Genomic DNA, 24,843 nt, shown 5'->3' on the forward strand with positions numbered 1-24,843 from the left:
CCACCCTCAGGCCCTGAAAGTGGTCACGGAGGGATCCGAGGGCTCCACGGAACCAGTGTGAGAATCCTCAGCCTAGAACAGTGGTTCTCAAACTTTTAGCCTCAGTCAGAATCCCCAAGGAGGTTTGTTAAAACACAGACTGCTGGGCTCAGTGCCTGAAGCTTCTGATTCAGGAAGGTCTGTGTGAGGTCTATGAATCTGGAGCTTCTTTGGTGATGTTGAGGTCCCCCGGCCCAGGGTCCACACTGAGAAACACTGGCCTAGACACTCGCTTGGGCTGTGGGTCTCAATGCTGTTTGTGTTTCACTCACCTGGGAGCTCTTAAAGCAATGCTGACGACACGATGCCACCCCCAGAGGTTCTGGTTTCATTTGTCCAGGAGGGGCCTGGGCGTTTGTGTTTTTTTAAGGCTCCTCAGGTAAGGGTTGAGAAGGGCTGCTCTAAGCTCCCCACCCCTCCCTCCTGCTGTCCCTCTCTGATGTCCAGAATGTCCTTTCTTCCTGCCCACCAGACACACGCCTTCCCTCCTCTGTTCAGCGCCCCTGGCCTGTCACCACGCGAAGCCTCCCAGCTCTGATGAGAGAGAGGTGTATGGGTGTGTGGCGAGCAGGGCAGGCACCGGGTGCTCACACGCTGCTATGCTCATCTCCGGTCTTCCCGACCCTCCCCTCGGCCTAGTCTGTTGTTCCAGACCTGTTGTTCTACAGTGGCTCGCCCACATCTCCACTGCCGCCTCTCGTTCCTGAATATGACGGCAGTGTGTCATCGTTGGCCCGTGTCCTGAGATGGGCTCCTTCTCTCTGTGGCCTACCGAGCTGGCTTGTCCTCGGTGGTTTCCAAGCCTACAAGCTCTTGGAAGTGAGCTTCAAAGATACAGATTCCCCGGCCCCGGCCCTAGAGGTGCTGAGAGAGGCTCAGATCTGGGAATTCAAATTTTTACAAGCTCCCTGTGTGACTCTGATATCAGCCGGCTTGGGAACGGCTGCCTTAGCTGAATGGTTTCCAAACAGTTTTTCCCCTCCAAAATCTTACCCAGAAGTACCATAGATCAAGAGATAAAAAGTGGAGCTGGTCTGGATGAAGATGAGTTGAGGCCCCTGAGCTCTGGCTGCCCAGCCTCTTTACCACTCCTCCAAAGTCTCTGGCACCTCCCAGGAGCCTTCATACCCCATGGAACCCTGTTTGAAAACCAGTAGCTACCTGAGGTAGGTAAATTATCCTAGATTCACATATTATATATATATATGTATATATATATGTGTATGTGTGTGTGATATAATGTAGATATAGATATATAGACATATAGATATACATAGGTGGCCTTTTCTCGGTTAATCCTTTTGTTAATGCTGGATTTGGGGTGGGGGGCTGTGTGTGTGTGTATGTGTGTGTGTGTGTGTGTAGAGCAGGGAAGAAGGGCTGTTTAGGGCCCCAGGGCCAGTGGGAAAGCTTCAGGCTGCGGCAGGCACGGTGAAGCAGGCTTGTGTGTCTGTCTATCTAGGAACCAAGCCCTCAGACCATGTCCAGGGCCCTCGAGGTCCCTCAAGAGCTGTGCCTAGCTACACGCCGGGGCTCAATCAAAGAGGGCAAGAGGGAATTACCGAGCAGTGGAGCCAGGGCTCAGGCAGGCAGCTTCCTAAAAGCAGCAGCAGACAGTGCGGGGAAAGTGGGGAGGGAAAGTGTCATAGAGCGTGCCAGCCTCCTGCGTGTCTCGCCTGTTGTCACTGACAACAGATACTTGACAGTGGCAATGCCTGCAGGCCCAAGGGGGTAGGTGGCACCTGAGCAGTACACACAGCAGCCTCTGAAGACTACCAGCTTGTAAGCAAGGCCTTGTTCTGTTTGGCTGGATCTCATGGGCTCAGCTGACTTCCCTGAGCTTGGCTCTGACCTCCACTGGAAGAGGCACAGACTGGGTGGTATGATGCTCCCTGGGCCGGCTGGGAGCTGCCCTGTGGGCTAGGCACCTCGTGGTTCCCTGGGGTTCCGTGGTCTAACTAGAGAGAGCACACGCTCTCCTTGAGCCATTGGGCAGACACGCTCATGGGGAAGACCTCGCTCCGCAGAGGTGGGACAGGTGGGAATCATCTGGGCCCACCACTGTGGCCCCGAGGCAAAGGGGACTGCTATGGAGACGTCTAGAACCGAGTCCCTGCCAGCTCTCTTGAAGCTCATCCTGCGGTCCTCTGCTCCCAAGCCACAGCCCTTTCTGGTCCTCCACTACGGTCTGCTGAACACAGAGCAGGCTGCGGGGATTCTGTATGTGTGACCCCGACCCACGAGGGCTTGTTCTGTGTCTGGACAGTAAGCCGGCTCTCCTGAAGCCCGGGTGACCCGGTGGCCCAGCCTCAGAGAGAGACGACCCCCTTCCATGCATACTGATGGGAGGCGGCGGCCACGGGAAGCCCCGAGGTTCTTCTTTAGGCCCAGGGACAGTTTCTGTTTCCCGGGGGAAGGGAGGGCTTAATTGTTCCCCAGCCCTGATCTGGACCAGTTGTCTCAACACGACTTGCAGATGCCTCGTTCCATCCCGCCCCCCTGTCCTGTGCCACCCTCCATGGTTCCCATCCAACAAGGCAGCTGTATTTTCCCTGGCAGATCCGGGCTGGGGTTGGGCCAGGCCCCCTTCAGAGGAAACCTTCTCCCTTGCCCAGGCTGCTGAGGCCTCTGGTCCTTGTCACTCAGCACTCTGGCAGATCCTGGCAAGGTCCCATGCCAGGGCAGCCAAACGCACAGTGCTCAGAGTGGTCTTCCTGCCACCCTCCTCCCTCTCCTCTGTCTCCCAAGGACCCCACACAAGCAGGGGCCCAGAGGTTGGGGAACGGGATGGGGAAGAGGCAGGGGGTAGAGAAGTAAATTCAGGCCGGTCTGTCTGCACCTGTGCATGGTAAGGAGCGTGTGCGCAGGAGGGGGACCAGGTAGGGCAGAGAGCAGGTGGGTCCCAAGTCCCTGTCCCCCCCCTCCCCCAGGGGGGCCCCAAGGTCTTCTGAACCCACCCCTCCAGCGCCCCACCCCACCCCTCCCATGCAGTTCTCAGAGGTGGACGCGAGGTGGCGGTGTGAGGACAGGGAAGGGGAGAGCTCACCGAGCCACTAGGAAGAGGACGCAGCTGACGGCCAGATAGGCTAGAAGCATGAAGAGCCAGACGCCCGGAGAAAATGGGTCCAGGAAGGAGAAATAGCCAGGTTTGCGTCCCTGGAAATGAAGACAAAAAACCAGATTCACCGTACCCACTCAGCCAGGATGGCCCCTGGGCAGGCCGGGGAGGGCCAGAGTAGGTTCGGGGGTGTGGGTCTGGCCCCAGATGGCCTGGCCCCCCGGGGTCTGGGTGACTGGTTTAAATGGCCCTGGGCTGAAGGTGCAGAGGGGCTGCTCTGACACCTAGCCAGCCCTGATCGCAGCACCCAAACAAAGGGACAGCTGGGGCCACCTCACTTCCTAGGTTGAAGGAGGCTTGGTGCTGGGCAAGCGAGCAGAGCCCCTTAGGCGCTGCCCTGTGTGCCCCCACCCCCACCCCACCCTGGGGACGGTGTGGTGATGCCCAGGGGCACCTTAGAGCCACTGGTGTCCGGGCGGTGGAGTATGCAGCACGGCTCTTAGACACTCACGTCCTTCTCACGAGGATGCTAACTAACGTTCCAGGCGCCTTGGTTTTTTTTCTTTGCAGGGTGATCACACACAGTGAGATTTCTCACATAAACCTCAACACGGTGCCATGAGGCAGATTATTATTTTCATTTTACTAGTGAAGAAACCGAGAGCCTAGGGCAGTCGAGAGATGTGTCCAAGTTCGCACAGCCAGTAAGCAGGAGAGCTGGGGCTCCAATGCACGTCTTCTGACACAAAGCTCAGGGCTCGTGCCATCATGTTGTGGGGAAACATGGTCTGTCCCCCAGTGCAGGGGTGGGGGGTGCCTGGCCAGAGTCATGGGAACCAAAGGATGGAGCCAGGAGCAGGAGCCTAGGCATCAAGCCCTCAGACATTTTCTGGAGGAAAGTGAAATGGAATGAGCAGGATGGAGTTCACTAACCCACTCTGTCCACGGTTGTGTGCTCTTGGGCAAGTGCACGCCCTTCTCTGGCCTTGGCTGGAGCCACCTGAGATCAACGGGGACACACTGGTGGCTTATACAGACAGCCCTCACACATCTTGCCTGTTTAGCCTGCATTGTATTCGTTGCTAACGTAAAATGATTGGGAGATTTTATATAAAAATCCAAATTTCTGGCTTCTTTCACAAAACAGGGTGGTCTGGAAACTCTGAGCCTAAATCACCAACCAGCTGGAGCCCCCTCCACATACGGCCTGCTCTCTCCAGCTCTTCTCTCCATCCTTCCGCATCCCACCGTTTCTCAGGGCAAATGGACGTGAATCCTAGTGCCCTGTCACTCACGACTATTTCACTCCGTGTCTTACCCAGGGGGAAAAAAAATAATCTTTCATTGTTGCTTTCTGAATCTGAAACCCCATTAGATGCTCAATGTCAGAAATCTATACCTGATTATATCACAACGAGTGAATTGAAGAAAATGACAGCACTATTTAAAGCTGCCATATTTGGTTATGGGTGATAAGGAATGATGCACAGTCGTGGGAAAAAATCCTGGAGACTGAAGTTATAAAACACAGAACATCACACAAACAAGGATCAAGACATAAACACAGCTCCGCTGGAAACGTTATCAGTCATGTTGGCAGGGAAACATCTGATTCTACTGGTGATTGACTGACGCCAACCAAAAGAGCAAGGAGTGGGCAGTTATTTGAGATTTGGGTCTGGGCTTATACTGCCTTGGCTAGGGCTGAGCCCAGGCTGTTTCTATGATGTCAAAGAGAAGTATGTTATTTGCAGGCTCTGAACTCCTACTATTTTTTTCTATGCGGATGCTTTTCAGATTGCTTCCTTCCCCAAAGACGTCTGAGTTACTGGTGCTTGGGGGGCAAATCAGGTGTCATATGCCACAGACATTTCTTCCAAATACCAGATTTTCCTTAACCCAGAGGATATATGATGGTGATACTTTCTTTCTGAAGGACTCAAAATGTTTCACTATGTTCTTTTGATTTCAATACCCAGTTCTCTATATTGACAGATGGAGGAACTGAGACCCGGGGAGGTTAAGTGCCTTGCTCAAATCATTGGCGATGGCTTCAATTTCTCTGGTGCTCATTCGTCAAGCTGCGCCATAGACATGCCACCTCTCCTTCATTCGGATGGCTGCTGCACCGCGTCTTCTTCTACTTTTTATCTTTGCAACTTGCTCCAATAAATTCCCTAATTAATCTCACGCCTTCTCCCCCATGCCAGCAGAATTCCAACCTACTCTATCTCAACTCCTTCAAGGACTGTAAAGCATTATTTATACCCGTCATCATTTATTTTGACTGCTGTATTTATAGGCATTTATATTGATTTATACATGTCCTGTTGACTGCAAGTCGGGACAGTTCCTTCTGGTGGCTACAACCACTTTGAAGGTAGATAATTGGTAGACTATATATATATAGTCTATGCCCCAAACATCCAGGACAGGCCAAGTTCTGCAGATGGAGCTGATGATCAGATGGCACCAAAATTTAACTAGTTCCTTGGCGTTTTAAAAAAAGTTATTTATTTATTGGAGAGAGAGTGCATGCCTGCACAAGTGAGCAGTAGGGAGAGGAAGAGGGAGAGAGCAAGAATCTCAAGCGGACTCTGTGCTGAGTGCAGAGCCTGACATGGGGCTTGATCCCACAACCCTGAGGTCATGACCTATGATGAAACCAAGAGCCAGATAAATGCTTCACTGATTGAGCTAGTGATTCCAACCTCAGTTCCACCTCAGCCTTTCCAATTGTGACTTCATTGACAGAGTGGGTCAGATGTGTGGAGGGTTCTCCTGTGTCCATTGATGGGCTGCGCACCTTAGTCACTGTTTCCTTCGTGGTGACACCACACAAACTAATGACACCGACTTTCTACCTTCCTTGGAACCCTTCTCCTCTCCTGCAGAGCCAAAGACAAAGGCTCCTCCTGTCCTCCATGAGGTCTTGCCAGTCTTGAGAACTAAATGGCAAGGTTCAGAGGTTTCTTTAAACTCCCAACAGTGGTTGATAGTCAATAAAATACTCTTTAGGGCTGAAGAGATAAAAGAAGACATTGTCCATTTCACCTTCTAGAAGTAGCAGAAGAAGATGATTTCTTCCTGTCCCACCCCAGGAAACCACGGGTAGCTTTCCTCTGTGTGTCTACAATAGACTGTCTTTTAAAAAAAAAGAAGAACAAGATTTTATTTATTTCTTCATGAGAGACACACAGAGAGAGAGAGAGAGAGAGAGAGAGAGAGAAGCAGGCTCCATGCAGGGAGCCTGATGCGGGACTTGATCCCAGGACCACAACCTGAGCCAAAGGCAGACGCTCAACCACTGAGCCACCCACGTGCCCCTACAATGACTCTTCCGATGATAGTTCCAACCTCTGAAGCCAAGAGGGAAAAAGAAGCAAGCAATTAATTCCTCCTCACATAAAACACCCACATGAGTTGCCTATGTAACTCACACGCTAGCATATCTATTTTCACTCTGCTGGTTGGAAATCTAGTATGAGGAGATTTAAATTCTAATCCCGGCATGGACTTTGACTTGCTGAGTGATTCCAGCACTCAGTTGATAAAGCCACTCAACTTCTCTGGGTGCCATTGCCATCTTCCAGAATGGAAGCCCACCAACAACATGAAGGAGAATGTGAGAGTTACTATAGTAATGCTGATAAAACACCTGGAGCTTCTTGAGATAGGAGTGCTCAATAAATGACTAATACTAAAATGACGACACATCCAGGAAACCATATTTCCACGTTATGGGCTATCGCGTTACTTAGCCTTAAGGAGTAGAACTCTGCTCATTTTCTGTTTCCTTATAGTAGAGTATTAAGCATATTAGAAATGATTCACTGGTTTACTTAGCATTGTTCTCCATTTTTCTAGGCAGCCTTTCTGAAATGAAACAGACCTTCTTGAAAAAACGGGTAATATATCCCGCGAAAATGCTGGGCATTAATTTAATGCTGGCATTTATGTCTCTCTCACTTTTTAATCACTGTCTGCTTTTTTTTTTTCTTGACAGAAGACTCTAGCTAAGAGTTAAGAAGAGAAGAACAGACTATAAGACATTCTCATTTGTTAATCAAAGGTGGAGCAGGACATGGGGGGAAATAGTAAAGTCATATTTTCCAGGCAGTCTTAGGTGTGCTGGCTGGCTTGGGACACTATTTGAGCTAGGACAGTATAGTAGAGATAGTATCCTTGGATTAGAAAGGATCTAGAAAGTTCCCCTGAGTCATGGCCTTGACACAGAGAAATACAACTAACTATACCACCAAGATGAGTTGTTGGAAGTGTATAGACTTGGGGACCAGAAACTTGAGCTCAATGCCACCTCCATCATCGTGCTCTCTCTTCTTTCCATGGCACCGCTAGCCACCGCTAGCCTGAGCATTCTTCTGTGTAAAATGGGAACCACACTACCTGCCTCGGGGGATTGCTGTATTAAAGCAGAGACTCTATGCGAAAGTGCTTTGTAAATAAAGAGATGCCAGACAGATGTTAGTCAACACACAAACATCCTGGACGTATACCCAACCTCCTTGAATATGTCAACACTGAATTTTTAAAATGTAATTACCCATTTGGGGGCTATATGTGCCAAATGTCAAATCTCAGGTTGGCTTCTGGCACACTTGGTTGATGTCTTGCTACAACAGTCAGTGTGCGCTTGAGGAATACAAACTTACTTCGATATTAATCTGAGCAAAACATCATTAGGCAAATTGCTGCCGCAGAAAGAAAGAGAGCAAATCTACACGATATACTCTAATGTTAAATATGAATGTTTTTGTTTTCTTGTGCTTGTCTCTCCTCCATTCACACAGATTTCGGAGAGCTCACGGTATGCCTCAGTGTCATAAAACCCCTGAGTGCAGATGCCCCTGGGGCTCTACTGCCACAGTACAAACAGAACTTCTCAGTAAGAATGAATGAGCTGATGTGCCAAGGAAATCAAGAGAGTCTTGAACTTCAGATGTCCTGTTATTTCATTACCATCTTTGGAGCAACAGGGGTACTCAGACTTAATAAGTACCCAGATTCTAAAGACTGGACCCTTTATGTGTGGTCTGGAAGCTCATCTGGCCCCAGCCAGGGATTTCAGTGCTTTCTCAGGTGGGTACTACACTGTATGTGGGATATGCAGGCATTGGTAGGGAGGGAGTAATGCGTCCTAGTGGCAGCCGTGCAGGCCTGGAGCAGAAGATGTACCTGGGCTTCCTGAAACATATGCCCCCCCCCCCCATCTCTTCTTGTTCTGAAGATCACTAGGATCAAGACCAGAAAGAAAACAATAAATCTATTTAGGTCACTCATCCTGCTGCCTGGGATATGAGGCCTTGGGACAGAAGCCAGGCTCCTGGGGCTCAGTCAGGAGCCAAGAAGGAAAGTGATGCTCACTGTCCACAGGACCACAGGGCACCTCCCTCATCCTGCCCCCCCCACCTTTCTTCTTCCCATAATTATGAAGCAAATACCACCTATTTAGGATGATCACATTTCCATGCCAAAAATTGTACCACAAAAGTTTACAGCCTGACAGGAGGATACCTTCTCCTCAATATATCTCCCACTAGGATCCACTTAGGGAGAAAGATCAAGAATAGTGCAATGCAGTATATACATGCTATACTGGAGGTGTGGGCAGAGGGCATCTGCTTGGGGAAAGAAGCAATCAGCTCCACCCAGGGAAGTCACATTGAATAACAAGTGCCATTTGAGCTGGGTATTGAAGGCTAGGGAGGAGTTTAATACATTAATTTAATACATGGTTGAGAGGCAGGAAGACAGGTACAAACCAATAAGGAGACAGGAAGAGGCCAGCACGATGCTGAAGCAGTGAGCAATATGGAGTCAAGATGCCTGTAGCCAGGAGCTGGAAGTGGAACAGGAAAGATAGGCTTTATTCTCCATGCCAAGAAGGATGGACTTGGTCTTGTAAGTGATAGGCAGCAAGTGATTTTTAAGTAGGAGCCTGATGTGATTTCATTTGTAAAAAAAAAAAAAAGGCGACAGTAAACTAAAAAACTTTAATTCTCAGCAAGTTGCATACATTTACAAAATATAAAACCTAATGCTTCGGATCCCTGGGTGGCGCAGCGGTTTGGCGCCTGCCTTTGGCCCAGGGCGCGATCCTGGAGACCCAGGATCGAATCCCACATCAGGCTCCCGGTGCATGGAACCTGCTTCTCCCTCTGCCTGTGTCTCTGTGCCTCTCTCTCTCTGTGACTATCATAAATAAATAAAAAAATTAAAAAAAAATTAAAAAAAAACAACCTAATGCTTTATTGTGCATAGGTCAGGCACTGTCGTAAGTGCGTTACTTATGTATTTATGGATCCTCATTAAATTTGCATGACAACCTCTTGTCACAGATGAGAAAACTGAGACACGGGGGACATGCAGCAAGTACGTGTCAGGTCTGGCTCCAGAATTTTCTCTCTACTGCTTCTTAGTGAATGCTAGCAATGGCTGTGGCCCTTTAATGGGGATACAGTACTGGATGAAAAACACCCTGACCTCGAGGAGGATACAGGCCATCAGAATGGCAGCAGTTCAGGGCAGAGATAAGGAGAGCCTGAACCAAGGTAGATCCAGTGGGGGTGGAGAGCATGCTTGAGAATGATTTAGGAAGTGAGCTGACCAACTGGACATGTGGGGTAAGAGAAGTGAAGGGCAGCTCAGGTGACTGGATGGAGATGCCATCACGTGAGTGGAGCAGAAGAGAGGAGGAAGGACTTTGCTGAATACAGTTTGTGACACTGTATTTGAGGCGCCCATGAGATAGCCTGGTGATGTCTAGTCACCTGTTAGAAATACGCTTCTAGAATTCAGGGGGAGTGGCCAGGGTTGGATTTACAGATTTGGCAGCGGGTGAGATTACCCAGGCAGACAGCTGTCAGAGAGAGAAGGGAAATGGGTTTGGGTCATTCACAGGGCAGGCAGAGAGAGAGACGGGTCAACAGAAATGCCGGAGGGGCAACAATCAGAGTGGAAGAAACAATGACCTGGACCCCAGGAACCGAGAGAGTTTTAGAAAGTGGGAGGGATCAACGGTAGCGAATGCCAAAGCCAGAATTCTCAGCCAGCTTCTACGTGGCAGGGTGTAGGTAGCCCAAAGAGTGAAACAGTCTTCTGATTTTGGTCCTAGAGATGCCTGAGTGGAAACAGAGATTATACCCCCAGAGAAGAAGGAAAACACTACATCATCGGGTCCTGGTGATCTCACGGTTATGAAAATCCCTAGGTAATCCCAGACTGCTGGAAATTCACACATCATTTCTGATGGTCTCTAGACTTCAGGCACATACTCACCTCCCCTTTACTATATTTCAGGGGGGTCTTGCAGTATTTTCAAAATAGGTAATTATACTTTGGGTTAATTATTTTAACCTTTGCGCACAGGCTTCATTATCACCAGATGCTCACATTGTGATCATAATCACTCATGACTCCGGTGACCTCAGATATAGAATTAAGATACGGATTCTAGGTTTATTCTAGATTATAAACGAAATGAAATTAATCATACTTTCGTTCACAGATCAAACTATCAACTTGAGAAAAATTCACAAAATAATAAACACCCAGGACTCAACTTTAATTTTGTTAACGAAACACGACTGTATCAGAGATAGCTTCTCTATGTAATTTTAGACCGAGGCTTTTGTGGTGAACACCGCTGGGCCATCCTCTGGCATTAGCTGTTTCTGTCAACTCGGTACAGACATTTCAGAGAGGGCAATGTTCACCTCAAACCTATTTTCTCCAGGTCTCCCCCAGTTTCATTGATTCAAGATTGTTCTCTCTCCAGCTGACTTTTTCGTACTTTCTAAGCATACTGCCTCACACACAGAATGCACTCAATAAATATTTGTTGAATAAATGCATAAACTGTCAGTTCTGCTTACTGTAAGCTGTTCATGCCAGCACTCAATTTTTACTCAGCTTGGCCCCCTGTTATAAATCAGATCTGAGCAGCCATGTGGCATGCTAGTGCCTCAGTGTGGAGGCTGGAAGAGGGGAGGAATCCTGACCAGAAAGGGGAATCATATCAGTTAGGATTCTCCAGAGAGACAGAACTCGTAGGATACGTGTGTGTGTGCAAACAGATTTATTTGAAGGGATTGGCTCATGCCATTGTGGGAGCAGTAAGGCCAAAATCTATAAAGCAAGCTGGAAACTCAGGCAGGATTTCTTAAGTGATAGTCTTGAGGCACAATTTCTTCTGCTCCAGGAAACCAGTTTTTGCACTTAAGGCCTTCAACCGATTGGATGAGGCCCACCCACATTATCAAGGGTAATCTCCTTGATTAATTAATTAATTAATCTCTTCCTTTACTTGAAGTCAACTGATCATCACTGTTAATCACATCTACAGAATACTTTCACAGACTATTTAGGCTGGCAATTGACCAAACATCTGGGTCCCATAGCTTCGGCAAGCTGATACATAAAACTTCACATCCCAAGAACTAATACAGTCATAGGTTTGTGGTGGTAGGTAACATCTGGCCAGCAATCCAATGAAGGATGTCTAGAGGATTGGTGAGTGGGAGTTTGGTTCTGGCCCGAGTTGATATTCCGGCCAGTGGTGTCCTGGGTGGTGAGGGTAGCCTAGCAGTAGATGTTCCCAGGCAGTGAGTAGGAACACTTGGGATCAGGTGCCCTCAGTTACATGATGCCTCGTGGTCCATCAGGTCATGAGTGGGGCTCTAGTGTCCTTGGCATTAATCAATAAATCAGGTGTTATGCTATATGTTGGCAAATTGAACTCCAATAAAAAAAAATCAATAAATCAAGGCCAGAACCTAGTTGTATAGCCTGGCCATAGCGACATAGTTTGGAAAAAGGTTCTATGTCCCTATTTCTTTGGGATGCTGCCTCAGGGCTCAGTTGCAGGAGTGGGGTGAGGTGGGCTCAAGTGCTGGCTAGAAAATCACCTAAGGAGCACAGACGGGCGTAAGGATGACAAGAACACTTGTCCTAAGAGTGAGGATACCTGGCTTCCAGGCTCAGCCCTGTATTGGTTCCAAGTGTGACTTTAGTTTCCTTACCTGTCAGATGAGAATTATAATACCCTCCCTTTTCTCAAAGAACAGTCCTAAGGACCAAATGAGAAAAGGTGCATACGAATGCTTTCTAGGACAAGTTACCCAATGATCACACAAATGAGGGGGGCAACCTGGTGTCAGAGAGAGAGCACATGCTCCAGTCACACCATTCCTGGCTTTGAACTCTGCTCTTTCACTTACTTATAAGAACAACACAAGTGCATCAGTGTCCTGGGGCTGCTATAACAAAATACCACAAACTGGGTGGCTTAAAACAACAGGATCATACTGTCTCATAGTTTGGAGGCTAGGATTAAAAATCCAGGTGTCAGCAGGGCCATGCTTCCTCTGAAGGTTTTAAGGGAGGATCCCTCCTGTCACTTCTAGCTTCTGGTGGTTGCTGGCAAGCCTTGGCACTTCTTGGCTTGTAGCTACACCATTCCAATCTGTCTCCAAATTCCCATGGTCTTCTCCCCCGTGTCTACATTTCCATCTTTTTATAAAGACATCAGCTATTGGATTTAGGGCCTACCCTACTCCAGTATGACCTCAGCTGGATTATATCTGCAAAGACCCTATTTCCAAATACAGTCACATTCACAGGTCCTGGGGCTTTAGAACTTCATCATGTCTTTTGAGGGGCCAATTCAACCCTTAGGAATAGTCCACATCATCACAGGTGCCTGAAAGAGCGTCTGGCACATAGGAGGCTCTCAATGAACGGGAGCTTTCATCATGGTGATAAAGAGGAGTGGGGGAATCACTCGCTATCCCCCTTACTTCACAAGATGGACACAAAAATGACAGCGTGTACGATGACCAAATCTTCACATTGCTTTCTGTTTTAGCCTGGGGAGCTTGGGATTTCCATGCTTCTTTTCTAGATGATGTGACCTCCTTTTCCAAGCTAGGCAGTGATCCTGATGGATACTGAGGTCCGGCACAAGACAGCGCCCCTCTGAGCTGCTGGAACAGGCTCCATGACAAGGAGACCTTCCCTCTTATAGGAATGGGCCACAGTTCCTGATGCCCTAGCACCCTGGTACGTGAGCCCAGGCTGGGACTGTGAATACAGACAACACCCTTTCTCTGGGGCTGGGATTTGGGGCCTGGGAAGGGGTCAGAAGTAGAGGGTCACTTCCTCAGCAGGCCCGTGGGATGAGTTCTTGATTCCTTCCCTGTTAGGCAGCCTTGTGGAGCCAGGTAACATCCTGGAAAACATTATGTTAGTGTGACCTTGGACACCTAGGGTGACCTAAGCATTGGGAAAATCCATATAATAGCTGTGCACTTAGAGTCAGTTTGGTAAAAGGATGAGAAGAAGGCTCTTCTGGTTCAGTAAGGAAAATCACAGTCAACTACGTGCTGGCAGCACACCTATTATCCACTTTGTGAATGAGGCACAGCCAGCGTTCCCCTCCTGATGTTCCCCCCCCAACAGCCAGTGCATCATCAGGTCCATCCTCTACTGCCCATTGGTGTGCCTTCACAAACTCACTTAGACACTCACTCTAGCCAACCTAACCAGAGAAGTCTTTCTCTCTCTCTCTTTTTTATTTTAAGGATGCAGAAAAGGAGACAGGCCAGATATAAGTGACATTATTTCTTCACGAGTACGGGTAACCCAGAAAGGAAGGAGTCTGCGTTCTCTCACTAGATGCAATGCTCGGAGTGAACAGAGGTGCATCCAGAAGTCAGCGAAGCCCTTGAAAATGCTGGGGTGACCTATCTGGACTGGGGATCCTGTCCCTAGGAGGAAGCAGAGTGACCAAGAGGGCCACTCACCACCACACTACGCACCAGGGGTTGAGCTCTTGACCATCCCTATTCAGTGAGGCAGAAGCAATTTTTACTGGAAAGCCCAGAAGTGTGACTTTTCCATTCTTCTTGTTTGCAAGTCCGTGCAGCTGATGGGGGAAAAAATAGCCTGGCTCATTTGCATTTAAGTCTTGAAATCTAAATATTTCCGTGAGTCATTCATTATTACCATATAACTCAGTGTTTGCATGCAAATAACTTTAATGACATAAATGCTTATAAAATAAGTCTCTTACCATATGAACTCGGTAAAGAATGCTAATTCCCAGAGTCATGAATGGCTTGGAGAAATCAATCACCTTCTCCCGCTCAGCAGTAATGGTGAGGCCTGCCACGGCCAGGTCTGCTTTCTGAAAGGGATAGAGAGAGCCCATCAGTGGGGTGGCCAGGTGAGATGCAGGTAGAGGGACTTGTGGCCAGACGTTGTCACTACTGAGGAGATGTCACTCTGGTCTGGCTTCTCTGCGTGGGGAGTGACTCTAGGTCGTCACGATCCATCTCAGGTCCAAACAATCACTCATGAAGCTGTAACTCAGGCACATGTAAGGTCAGACCCCTCTAAATACATCAATAAGCACAAAAAGCAGAGGGGATCACTAGGGAGTCTTCAGAGACAGACTCAAAACCCCAAGAGTGGGGGTGTGTGTGCATGGAGTGGCACATAGGTTGCTGGATTCTCAGCATTAAGTAGTTTCTAAATTCAACTTCTTAATTTGCTCAGTCAACGGAACTTGACAGCGTTGTGAGGTTGTAGAAGAGCCGTTGTGGGGGGAGTTACGGGGAAAGGAAAAGAAGATGCAACCATGGAACTGAGACACAATCTAACACAACCAAGAAATTGAACAGGTGGCCCCAATGTCACAGAGCCTATCCTTGTCCGAGCTGGGACTGGACCTCGCGCTTCCTGGACCACTGGCCGCTTATGTTGCTGCCAAGGTTAAAATTCAGGTGCCAAAGAACTACAAGAAGGGTCTCTGGCCCTCCATGCAAATGTCACCAGAAATTGTTCTGAAGACCTTTCCGTCCTTTTTCTAGGCCTCTACATTGCACCTCAGGTGTCCACATCTGCTGAGAGTCTGAATTAAAGCCTTCTAGGAAGAAGATGCTGTAGGCTTCCTCAGTACTTCTCTTTGCTTGACAGCTCTTCCTTGTATCTAATTTAAACCCATCCTGTGGGGGCACTGGGTGGCTCAGTGGTTGAGCATCTGCCTTTGACTCAGGGTCCTGGGCTCCCTGCTCAGCGGGGAGTCTGCTTCTCCCTCTGCCTCTGCCTGCAGCTCTCCCCGCTTGTGCTCTCTCTCCCTCACACACATGCTTTCTGTCTCAAATAAATAATATCTTTAAAAAAAAAAAACCCATCCTATGTCAAAGCAAACTCACTTCTATCGGTCTGTTCTCCTGTACATGGCACAAAGGGGAAAATCCCAGAACTGGCGTGTAGTTCCGCTCTCACCAACTCATTAACCTAAGATGTCCTTGACTTTGTCCTTAAACCAAGGATGTGAGGTGAACACAGTGCTAGGCCCCCTGCCCAGCAATTCTCTAACAGGGATTCTCAATATCTAGTCTCTGACCTCTTGCATCAGAATCACCTGGGAAGCTGATTAAAATGTGAATTCTCGAGTCACATCCTAGGCCCCCTGGATCAGACTCTGCTGGCAGGACACGGGCATCTGTATTGGTAATAAGCCGCCCCGGTGATTCTGACTCCTGCTAATAGTGAAGAGCCATGTTTTATAACCTAGGTGTGCATCCCAGACTGGCCTCCACTCATTCCCATTTCAGCTTAACTCCTTCTTTTAATTCTGGTGAGTCAGCTGGTGGAAGAGAGGAAGAAAGAAATGAGGAAAAGTGACGTGTCCGACAATCTGCAAACAGCCCTAGCAGCTCTGAATGGGCGCACGCACATACACACACGTACACGATTCTTTATCAATCGCTGCAAAGAAAATAAAGATAGACACGCTGACCCTCATTTTGCACACAAGGGAATTTGCGATCTGTGTACAGGATGGATACATCTACTGGCAAAGGTCAGTCTCTTCTGTATTTCAACCCTGAGCCTCTACTCCAGATCCATGCTCCGTCCTCCAGAGCAGCCACGTGACCCGGGATAGGTTAACGAACTCAGGGCCTCATAAAGTGAGACCAGGTTTAAATAAAAGAAGCTCGGGTGCAGATGTAAGAGATTTTTAATAAAAAATGAAAAATGTGAATGCCTCATTGTGCTCTTTCTGTATTTCTCCAAGAGTGCGCTGATTACTGCTATCAAGTGAATCAACCCTTGAGATTAAAAAATGAAGTTTGATTAGAAGATTGTTAATGCTCTCATCCGGGGGGCTCTTTGGAGGGCTGCTTGGGCCTTTCAGAACCTCAGCCCCTCGGCGACAGTGGCACTGACTTGAGTTCCGCTCGCTCGAGAGCACAGGTGTAAAGCAACAGAAATCAATCAAGCACAAAGGCCCAGCAGATGCAGTGCCGGTCCCATGTGTGTGGATTTCCAGCCCATCGGCAGCCGAGCCCTGTGCAAAGCTTGGGGGGGGGGGGGGGGGGAGGAGGCGAGAGTCAACTGGGTTGGACTGAAGGAATTGAAGAAAAGAGGAGAAAAACCAAAACTGATAAAATGGGCAAAGGTAAACACAGCTTCCAGTCCTTTCTCTGGTTATTGAAAAACATGTATCCCCCCCAAATTAACCACCTTCAACAACTCTACCCCCAAGCTTCTTTTCCTCACCAACAGCTTTCCTCCATAAAGGGCAGACTTTGGATTGAAATTTGGTAATCACAGGTTTATCAAAGTTGGCCAAGAGTGATATTCTGGTAAAACCTTCCATATGGAGAGAATGCTAGAAATGGACAGCGCCCTGGGGGACCCTTTCTGGGTGCGTGCAGAATGATCACACATCCAGGAGAGTGTGTTCCCCAGGTCCAGACAGAGCATCTCTGTCTACTCACAGAGAGACGCTTCCCAAACTGGGCCAAGCAGAACCAACCACTGCCTCATGTGAACACTGCTGACTCATTGCCACCAGCTGGTCCCTCTTTCTTTTGACCCCCTCTCAAGAGTAAGTTGGGGGCAGGGGAAGCAGGGAAGGTGGGACGAGAGGGGAAAAAGCAGTGGCAAGCTCAAAGAAACCATGGCGGTTTGGTGGTGGTTGTTTTTTCCTATTTAATCAACTCAGTATAGAATAGTAATTATCTACCTTGGCTTCAGTGCACCCCGAAGTATTAGCGACAACCTCTTGGGATCGGGTTATTCCAAAAGACGTGCATTCATTTTATTTCACCTTAGTTAAAAAGACATTATGCTATAAAGCAGTCTTAGATGAGGAGATAATATGCCGTGAAACCAAACAAACAACCAAAGGGGGCTGGGAGTGTAGGAATGTTAGCAACTGTTGGTGTAGGGGAAGGAGGGAAGTGTGGGCACACTGCAGGCTCATCCCTGCCTTTCTGCGTCTCTCCGGCAGAAAAGGGCAGGTAGACAGGACATCAGAAAACCTGGCTCCTGTCGCAGCCAGGCCACAAACTCACGGGGACCGTGGGCAAGTGTCTCCATTCTCCCGGCTGAAGGGTCATCCCCCCTGTAGGGTAAAGCGGTGCAACCAAATGCCCTCTACACTCTCCTTTCCAGCTCCCAAACCCCACACTTTTCATTTTGTTTGGCAAGAAGAGGTAGCGCTCACTTCCAAGGGCCCCTTAGTTTGCTCAAGAAGATGATGGTGGTCAGCAAAACTGAATGCCCTGGAATGGTTGAAGAGGGAAAGACTCTCAGACCAGTCAGCAAAGAGCAGCAACGGACAGGGACATTTTATTTTAGGGAAAGAAATCCAGAGAAGTCAGGAAGGTCCAACGCCATCTGGACAGCAGGTCTGGGAAACCAGAAAAGGCGGGGAGCCCCAGAGCCAGAGGAAGGGAAGGAGGGCTGGTCAAAGAGACCTGGCAGGGAGTTCTGTATGCATCATGGTGTGTTCCTGGTCTTGGGTGTGTGTGCGTGTGTGTGTGCACGCGCATGCACACCTACAGGGGCATATAAATACATTCCCTCCGAGAGAAAGACCTCTCTCCTCCCCATTTTCGATTGAAAGTGTTCTTTGAAGAGCTGCATGCTCTGCCTCGGAGAGATCCCCCTCTTTTATCTCCTGGATGTTTGTGGAATTTACAAGGGGAGGGCAGGCTGGAGCCAGCCTGGAGGTGACTTCCAAAACATACTATCCTTTGCCTCATGGAGTTTAATAGGGGTCATGCAACTGGCACCGTTGCCATCAAAGCCTGGAGGCTCAGCGTGGCTGCCGCTCTTCTCCTGGGAGCTGAGGCCTGGCTGGGAAGAAGGCCGCGAATTCACAGCAGGGCTCCAGTCTGCATCCGCCTGAGTCTCGCCTCCCCGAGAACGCCACTACCCCCGATGGCGTCTGATGGCAGCACAGGATCCTGGACAGTCTGAAGGGAACAAAGCCCCCTTCTGTCTTTCTCCTCTTTTGGAGAGCTGCTGCCCCCTTTTGGGCAAAATGCTCTCCCATCCCCTGGGCGGCACCCCAGCACCTCCAGTGGCCTGGCCCAGCCTCCCCTGCCCAGCAGCCCTCCCTTGCACAGAGCCAAGCTAAAGAGAGGATGCGACAGGACAAAGGACCACATGCCCATAGCCCACGGCCTCTCTGGGGCTCACTTTACTGGGCTATAATGGTGCGGGCAATGCCTGCCCATCATTGTCATGTGAGAGTCAAGAGAGATGATGGATGTGGAAGGGCCCTCTAAACCCAACACGCTGCAGAGTTCTGCTAGGCCTGGGAGGGGCTGTGGAGGCAGCTAAATGGGTGGCTGCGGCTCAAGCCTTCGGGGTGGGACAGACCAATCTGGACCTTGAGCACGCACAGACTTTAGGCAAGTCCCTTAAGCTCCCTAAGCCTCAGTTTGCTCATCTATAAAGTGGGGATATAATAGGGCCTACCTCCTAGAATGGCTGAGGCACTGAATGAGATGATGCTTGTACGTGCCGAGCACGGGCCCTGGTTCAAGGTAAGTTCCCAGTACACGTTTGCCGTTAGGATGCTAACCTCAACAGGGGCCTCTGGAGACAGTATCTTGGGATGTCGGAAGGGCAGCCAGGCCTATTCTAACCTCCGTGTAGGGCAGGGGCCCCTGGACCCTTGGCCCCTGGTGGTCCTTCCCAGGTGACCCAGGACATGCACAGAGCTGGGCTAACACGATGCGCCTCCTCGGCGTGACTGCCTGTCTCCGAAGATTCACACAAGGACCCTCTTAGGCTCCATCCTGTCCCATCGCTTAGAAAACTCAAGGAAAAAACTGACACCCAGCTTGAGACCAAACCCAGTCATTTCCCACAGTCTCTTCCTCGTTACGTGATTCTCCCTTGGGGACAGCAGATTAAATGACCTCCCCAGCTTCCTTTGAATGCTCGGATCCACCGTGCTGTGATCAGCTTCCAGATTTTTTCTCTCTGGCTTTTTTTTTACAGCCCCCCCACCCCCCCACCCCCGCCGACCCCTATGTCCCCAGCCCCCTGCCCCCTGGGGAGGGCAGCTGCTCCTCCAAGCCAGCAGCTTCCCTGCCCCTTTGCAAGTCCCACCTGCACACACTTTATTTCACCTGCCACTCAGGCCCCATAGTGCCTTGCACTCGTTGCTGTCATTTATTTAACTCTGTAATTGTGTTACTTAACTCTGGAAAGCGTTGGGAGGCTATAGTTGGAATGAGAAAATGCTACACAGACTCAGGCTGTACTGAGCTTTCCTGGAAACCTTCATTCCCAGGTAATTGTCTCTGGAGATCCCCCGTATAGTGAGAAGGCTTGCGGAATTCCAAGCAAGGCCAGCCTAAGGCTGCGAGAACGGGAGCTGGAATAAACGCACAGACACCTGGGTGGGAAGGAGCTCCGAGTCCACCAAGCCTGGCTCGCCACGGAGGGTAACGCACATTAGGCTCTGGCTGAGGATGACGTGGGACCACTGAGCTCACAGAGCCCCTGGTAAGTGCTGTGTCCTGGGGTACCCCACCTTGAGCGTGGGCTCTCGGGGTGGGCAGGGACAGTGCGCAGAACTCAGCACCCCTCATTACTGACTCTCCACCCTGCCCCAGGCAGCGGACAAGGTGCTGACACACAGGCATGGCCTCCGATGGCAGAGGGCTTATGCTCCGGTGGAGGGGGTGGACAGTCACCGACTGTCAGAGAAAATGTTTGTAAAATTATGGCTGAAATAGGTTTCATAAAGGGGTCATATAAGGCACATGAGAAGGTAGAGGAGGGCGTTGACAGAGTCTGGGAGGCCCGTGGTGGCTTTCCCAAGGTGACATGCAGTTGTCTGAACAGGAGTTACCTGTGAGAAGGTCTGCGGTGAGCACTCCCAGGGGAAGGGACAGCATGTGCCAAGGCCCTGAGGCAGAAGGAAGGTTGGAGCATTCCAGGGGCTGGAAGAGAGCCAGAGTGGCTGGAGGACATGGGGCTGCAGAGCATGCTGTAAGATGAGGCTGGAGAGGCAGGCGGGAGAGGCAACACGATGAAGAGCAATCGGATGGCCCTGAATATTTTAAGCAGTGGATGGCCTGCAAGATTTGTAACACTAACCTGGCTAACACCTATGGCCCTTCCTGTGCATCAGGGCCTGGACTAAGCACTTGATCCGTGTTATCTCAGTGCTCACAAGGTGCCTAATGAGGAAAGTTACTATTATTACCCCCATTTTACAGGTCAGGAAAGTGAGGCTCAGAGAGGTTAAGGAACTGGCCCACGGTTGCACAGTAGGTAAGTGGCAGAACCAGAATTCAAACCTGGGCAGTTTGGCTTCAGAGACTGTGTCCTGAACACTTAACAAATTCAATTGGCTCTAGTGGAAAAAAAAAAAAAAAAAAAGATTAAAGAGAGGCAAGAAAGGGTCACCCTCATTTTTCTAAAAATAATTAACTTTTACACCATGACAACTATACCTGTCCTCCCTCTTGGAGAATTATCCATGATCCTCCCTCCCCTTGTTAGCCCTCGTGCACTCCTGTGACTTCAGCCTCACCTCCCACCGAACTCCGTTGACCCAAGCACACCCGACAGTGCAGTGTCCTCCACCTAGAAGGTCCAACCTGCAGCACCACCTGTCTTCCAGGTCCATTCACAGTTTCCCTCGTCTGCAAAAACCTCTATCACCTTCCCAAGAATGAGCCCTACCTCTGCTGAATCACTAACGTGATAAGACACCGCTTATACCACTCAAGGGGCATATGCCACATATGGCCTTGGATTGGAACCAAGGGCCGGGGCTCATACTCCAACTCTGTACTTAACTAGCCGTATGTAAGCTCTGGACTTACCTTCTCTGTGCCTCAGTTTCTTCTTCTAAAAAGTGGGCACGACAACAGTTCCCACCTTCATGGAGCCTCTCTGGGAATCAAATGAGCAAGCCACGCAAAGCCTAGACCTGGCACAGAAGAACTCCATAAACGCTAGCCCTCCCTGTTAGTACTGCGGTGGACATTCACACGCCCATCCTAGCTCCCCGGTAGAGTATAGACGAGATCTTTAAAATAATGTGCGCAGCATTTCAAAATAGCCATTGGCCATGTTTTACAAGGATACTGAGGCCCAGAGAAGTGAGTAACTTGCTCAAGTACACGGAGCTAGGACATGGGGAAAGCTGGCTTCAGACCCACAGGTAGCCTCAGGTCTTGGCTTTTGATGGCTGCACTTTCACAGGCATTTCCCAAAGTGGGCACACAGTGAGTCCCTGATGGACAACCAGCGCAGCCAACAGTGCGGGATCCCATCAACACGGCCTACCCTCGCGCCCCTTCTCGCTGACAGCAGAGCAAGGCTGATGTCTGACACAGGAAGGATTCCTTCCATGCCTGTACACAGGAAGGATTTTATCAGGAAGTCAGAATGTCAGGACCAGATTCAGGTCACGATGCAGACGTGGTCAGATGCCATCAGCATCCTCCAGCCTAGGGAAGCCTCAGTGCCCGGCATCCCTGCCAAAGGGCTCCTTTTCCCCCTGACGCCCTCCCAGGCCTCATCCCCTGTAACTGCACACAGGTGCCCTGTGCTTACGGGAGGCCGTCAGGGGAGAGGCGTTCATCCTCCCCCGGAAAGCACAGGGATCAGGGGTGGTGAGGACAGGCCCACACCGGGCCCAGGGGCCAGAGAGAAGAGGAAGGACTGGCTCCATGGAGCTGCTTCCAGGCTCTCACCGGCCCCACAGTGCTTTCCTGCGGCGCAGTGGAGCAGATTAACATCTGCAGCTCAGCCCATTTCAAATTAGATTATCTGCTTACTTCCTGTCTTTTGATCGATTTACCTGCTGGGTGCCTTTCTCCCGCCCACCTCCACCCCTGCCTAGTGAGATGCCCAGAGAACTCGCCATGACTCACTGAGGTCACCAGGCACAGCGGCAGCAGGATCTGAAGGAGACAGGGAGGCTCACTCCCACTCCTGGCTGGAGCCTCAGCAAAAGTCGTCATTTAGGCCTTCCTAATAATAAGCCCGAGAAGTGCGCACATCTGCTCTCCTGCCGCAGCTGTCTTCCTGCTTCTCCGGCTCTGGGGCCAAGGATAAACTCACTCTCGGGGCTCACGTGGCCCCTGCAGACGGTCTGGTGTCCTCATCCACTGGGGACACGGAATGCTGGTCCCACCACCCCTCTCTTCTTTCAGGCCAGGATATGGGAACAAGGATAAGGGAATAGAGAATAGCTCCCAGTTAGTTACCTATCTCACACTCGTGTGCACGCACGCACACACCAACCCAGCCAGGATCCAGGCCCCAAAGAAGGCCTACTCCCTGTTCAGAGGGAGGCCCTGATCCCCGCTTTCACAAAGCAATATAAACCCAAATTTGTGGGATTTATCAGTGCTCACTGGGCTGAGTCCACCCTCAGTAATGCTCGGGGAGCAGAGGTCCAGAGGAGCATTAGCATTCCTGGGGAAGTGGCAATGTCGTTCATTGGTCCAAGGGCTCCTCGGTGCTATTTCTCGAAGTGACAGTCTACTCAGGGCTGGATGAATTTCTTTAGAGTTAAATGAAAATCCCCATGAAATATTTAGTTGGCTCGGCTCAGGGCTGCATTATAGGCCTATGTGGGCAGATTTCAGGACAGAACCAGGTTTAAAGGAAGACAGGGTTGGCAGTTCATCCACAGGTGAAGTGGCGGGGCACGGGGGTCCCAGCAAATGTGGCTTACCTTTGACCTCTTGTCACAGTCTCCCATTCACAGGCCATGGACCCTCTTGCCCTTCGGGGTCAGACAGATGTGTGTTTAATCCCAGGCCTGCCATTCACCAGCTGAGCCAATTACCTCAAGTCTGGGCTTCCGTCTCCTCCTCACTAACATGGGCAAAATAATGCATTTTATGGTTGCTGGGAGGATTAAAAATAATAGCTTATGTAAATGGAGCTCAGGTGTGGTCCTGCCTCTTCCGACTATAGCCAGAGGAGGCTTTTGAGAAACTAAAGCAGCTTATGCTGTTCTATTCTGTATTGAGTTCTTAATCTTTTTTTTATGCCCTTTTCGTACTCCGGTGAGGTCCATTCACCCCTTCTTCAGAAATGTTTAAAGATGTCTATTCCACGTGCTGTACTGCATAACCATATTACGCAGAAATACGGTTGTCAAAATATTTTTACATTTCTGTGAGACATTACAAGAGCTAGAGGTGGGCTAAGGGCAACAGTACGTTGACACCACCAGTGATGATATCACAGGGATGGTTAAAATACCACCACGATTTGTTACCCACGTGCACAACGGAAGGAAATAACACATTTCAGTTTAAATTTAGGAAAAGATAGGTGCAAATTTGTCCCTTCTAAGTTTATGGACTCTCTTAAAGCTATCCTCAGACCCTTGGGTGTGCATGGACCCCAGGAAAGAACCCATGGAGACTTCCCAGGTTACGAGCAGTGCAGGCTGCCCCTAGAACAACGCAGCGGTAAGGATACTGACCCCCCTGCACAGCCGAAAATCTAGGTATAACATTTGACTCCCCCAAAACGTTACTAATAGCCTATTGTTGACCGGAAGCCTTACGGATAACATCAATAGTCGATTAACACCTATTTTGCATGTTATGTGTATTCTCTACTGTATTCTCACAATAGAGTCAGCTGGAGAAAAATTGTTAAAATCCTAAGGAAGAGAAAGTACATTGTTGTGTATTACAATACTGTACTGTATTTATAGGAAAAAATATCTGTGTATGAGTGGACCCACGCAGTTCAAACCCATATCATTTAAGGGCCAACTGTAATTTCTGACCACGGCCCACAGGCATCGTGCCCTGCTGCCCACCCGCCACGCACCAGCCGTGCCGGCCTGCATCCTGCTCCTCCAGCACCGCAGGTTCATCTGCATCTTCACACCTGCCCCATCCACTGGCCACAGAGCTCCGCCCTGGCCTTGGCCTTGGCTATAGGCTGGCTTCTTCCCACAGTTCAGATCTCAGAGCAGCCTTCCCTGTGCGCCCTTCTAAAGGACCTCTCTCCCTGACACTCTCTGTCTTATTATCCTGTTTTATCCTCTTCACAGCAAAAATCATGATGCTGAATTGTCTTCTTTAGGTATTCCCTTAGCTCTTTATTGTCTAGAATGCAAGCTCCAGGGGGCAGGAGCCTGTGCTTCGTTGCATCCACCTGTATCTCCAGAGCCTAGAACAGTGCCTGGTATGTGGCAGGTGCCCGATACACATCTGATGAATGAAGAGGCAAATCAAAGAAAGTAGGAGCTCAGTTCCTACTTATTATTCTCTTGCCTTCACTCTGAGCTGGGGGAACAGTATTGTAGTTGTGTTTCGACTACGAGCACACACTCCAGGGCCGACCTTGCCACTCACCAGCCACATCATCTTAGGTAAGTTACCTAACCTCTCTGTACCTCAGGCTCCCCTTCTTGA

At 49.7% G+C, this 24,843-nt stretch overlaps 1 protein-coding gene and 2 long non-coding RNA genes across 7 annotated transcripts in view; 1 reads left to right on the top strand and 2 right to left on the bottom strand.

Moving 5' to 3' along the window:
- GRIK4 (glutamate ionotropic receptor kainate type subunit 4) overlaps positions 1 to 24,843 on the bottom strand; it is a 425,071-nt gene that overhangs the window by 31,699 nt on the left and 368,529 nt on the right. For all 5 annotated transcript variants that reach the window (XM_035716734.2, XM_025465200.3, XM_025465201.3 and 2 more), the window contains 2 exons: positions 14,190 to 14,303; positions 3,086 to 3,195 (listed from right to left, as the gene is read on the bottom strand). In XM_035716734.2, coding sequence (XP_035572627.1) covers positions 3,086 to 3,195; positions 14,190 to 14,303 — 224 coding nt within the window. The remainder of the gene's footprint in view (positions 1 to 3,085; positions 3,196 to 14,189; positions 14,304 to 24,843) is intronic.
- On the top strand, positions 803 to 14,222 carry LOC125755086 (uncharacterized). Its single transcript, XR_007410628.1, has 3 exons — positions 803 to 1,205; positions 7,909 to 8,197; positions 13,699 to 14,222. It is a non-coding gene; the product is annotated as an uncharacterized LOC125755086 (long non-coding RNA).
- LOC125755087 (uncharacterized) lies at positions 18,339 to 23,701 on the bottom strand. Its single transcript, XR_007410629.1, has 3 exons — positions 21,271 to 23,701; positions 20,740 to 20,795; positions 18,339 to 18,393 (listed from the first exon to the last, which is right to left on the bottom strand). It is a non-coding gene; the product is annotated as an uncharacterized LOC125755087 (long non-coding RNA).

This window comes from Canis lupus, chromosome 5, assembly GCF_003254725.2.
Source record: "Canis lupus dingo isolate Sandy chromosome 5, ASM325472v2, whole genome shotgun sequence".
Taxonomy (NCBI): Eukaryota; Metazoa; Chordata; class Mammalia; order Carnivora; family Canidae; genus Canis; species Canis lupus.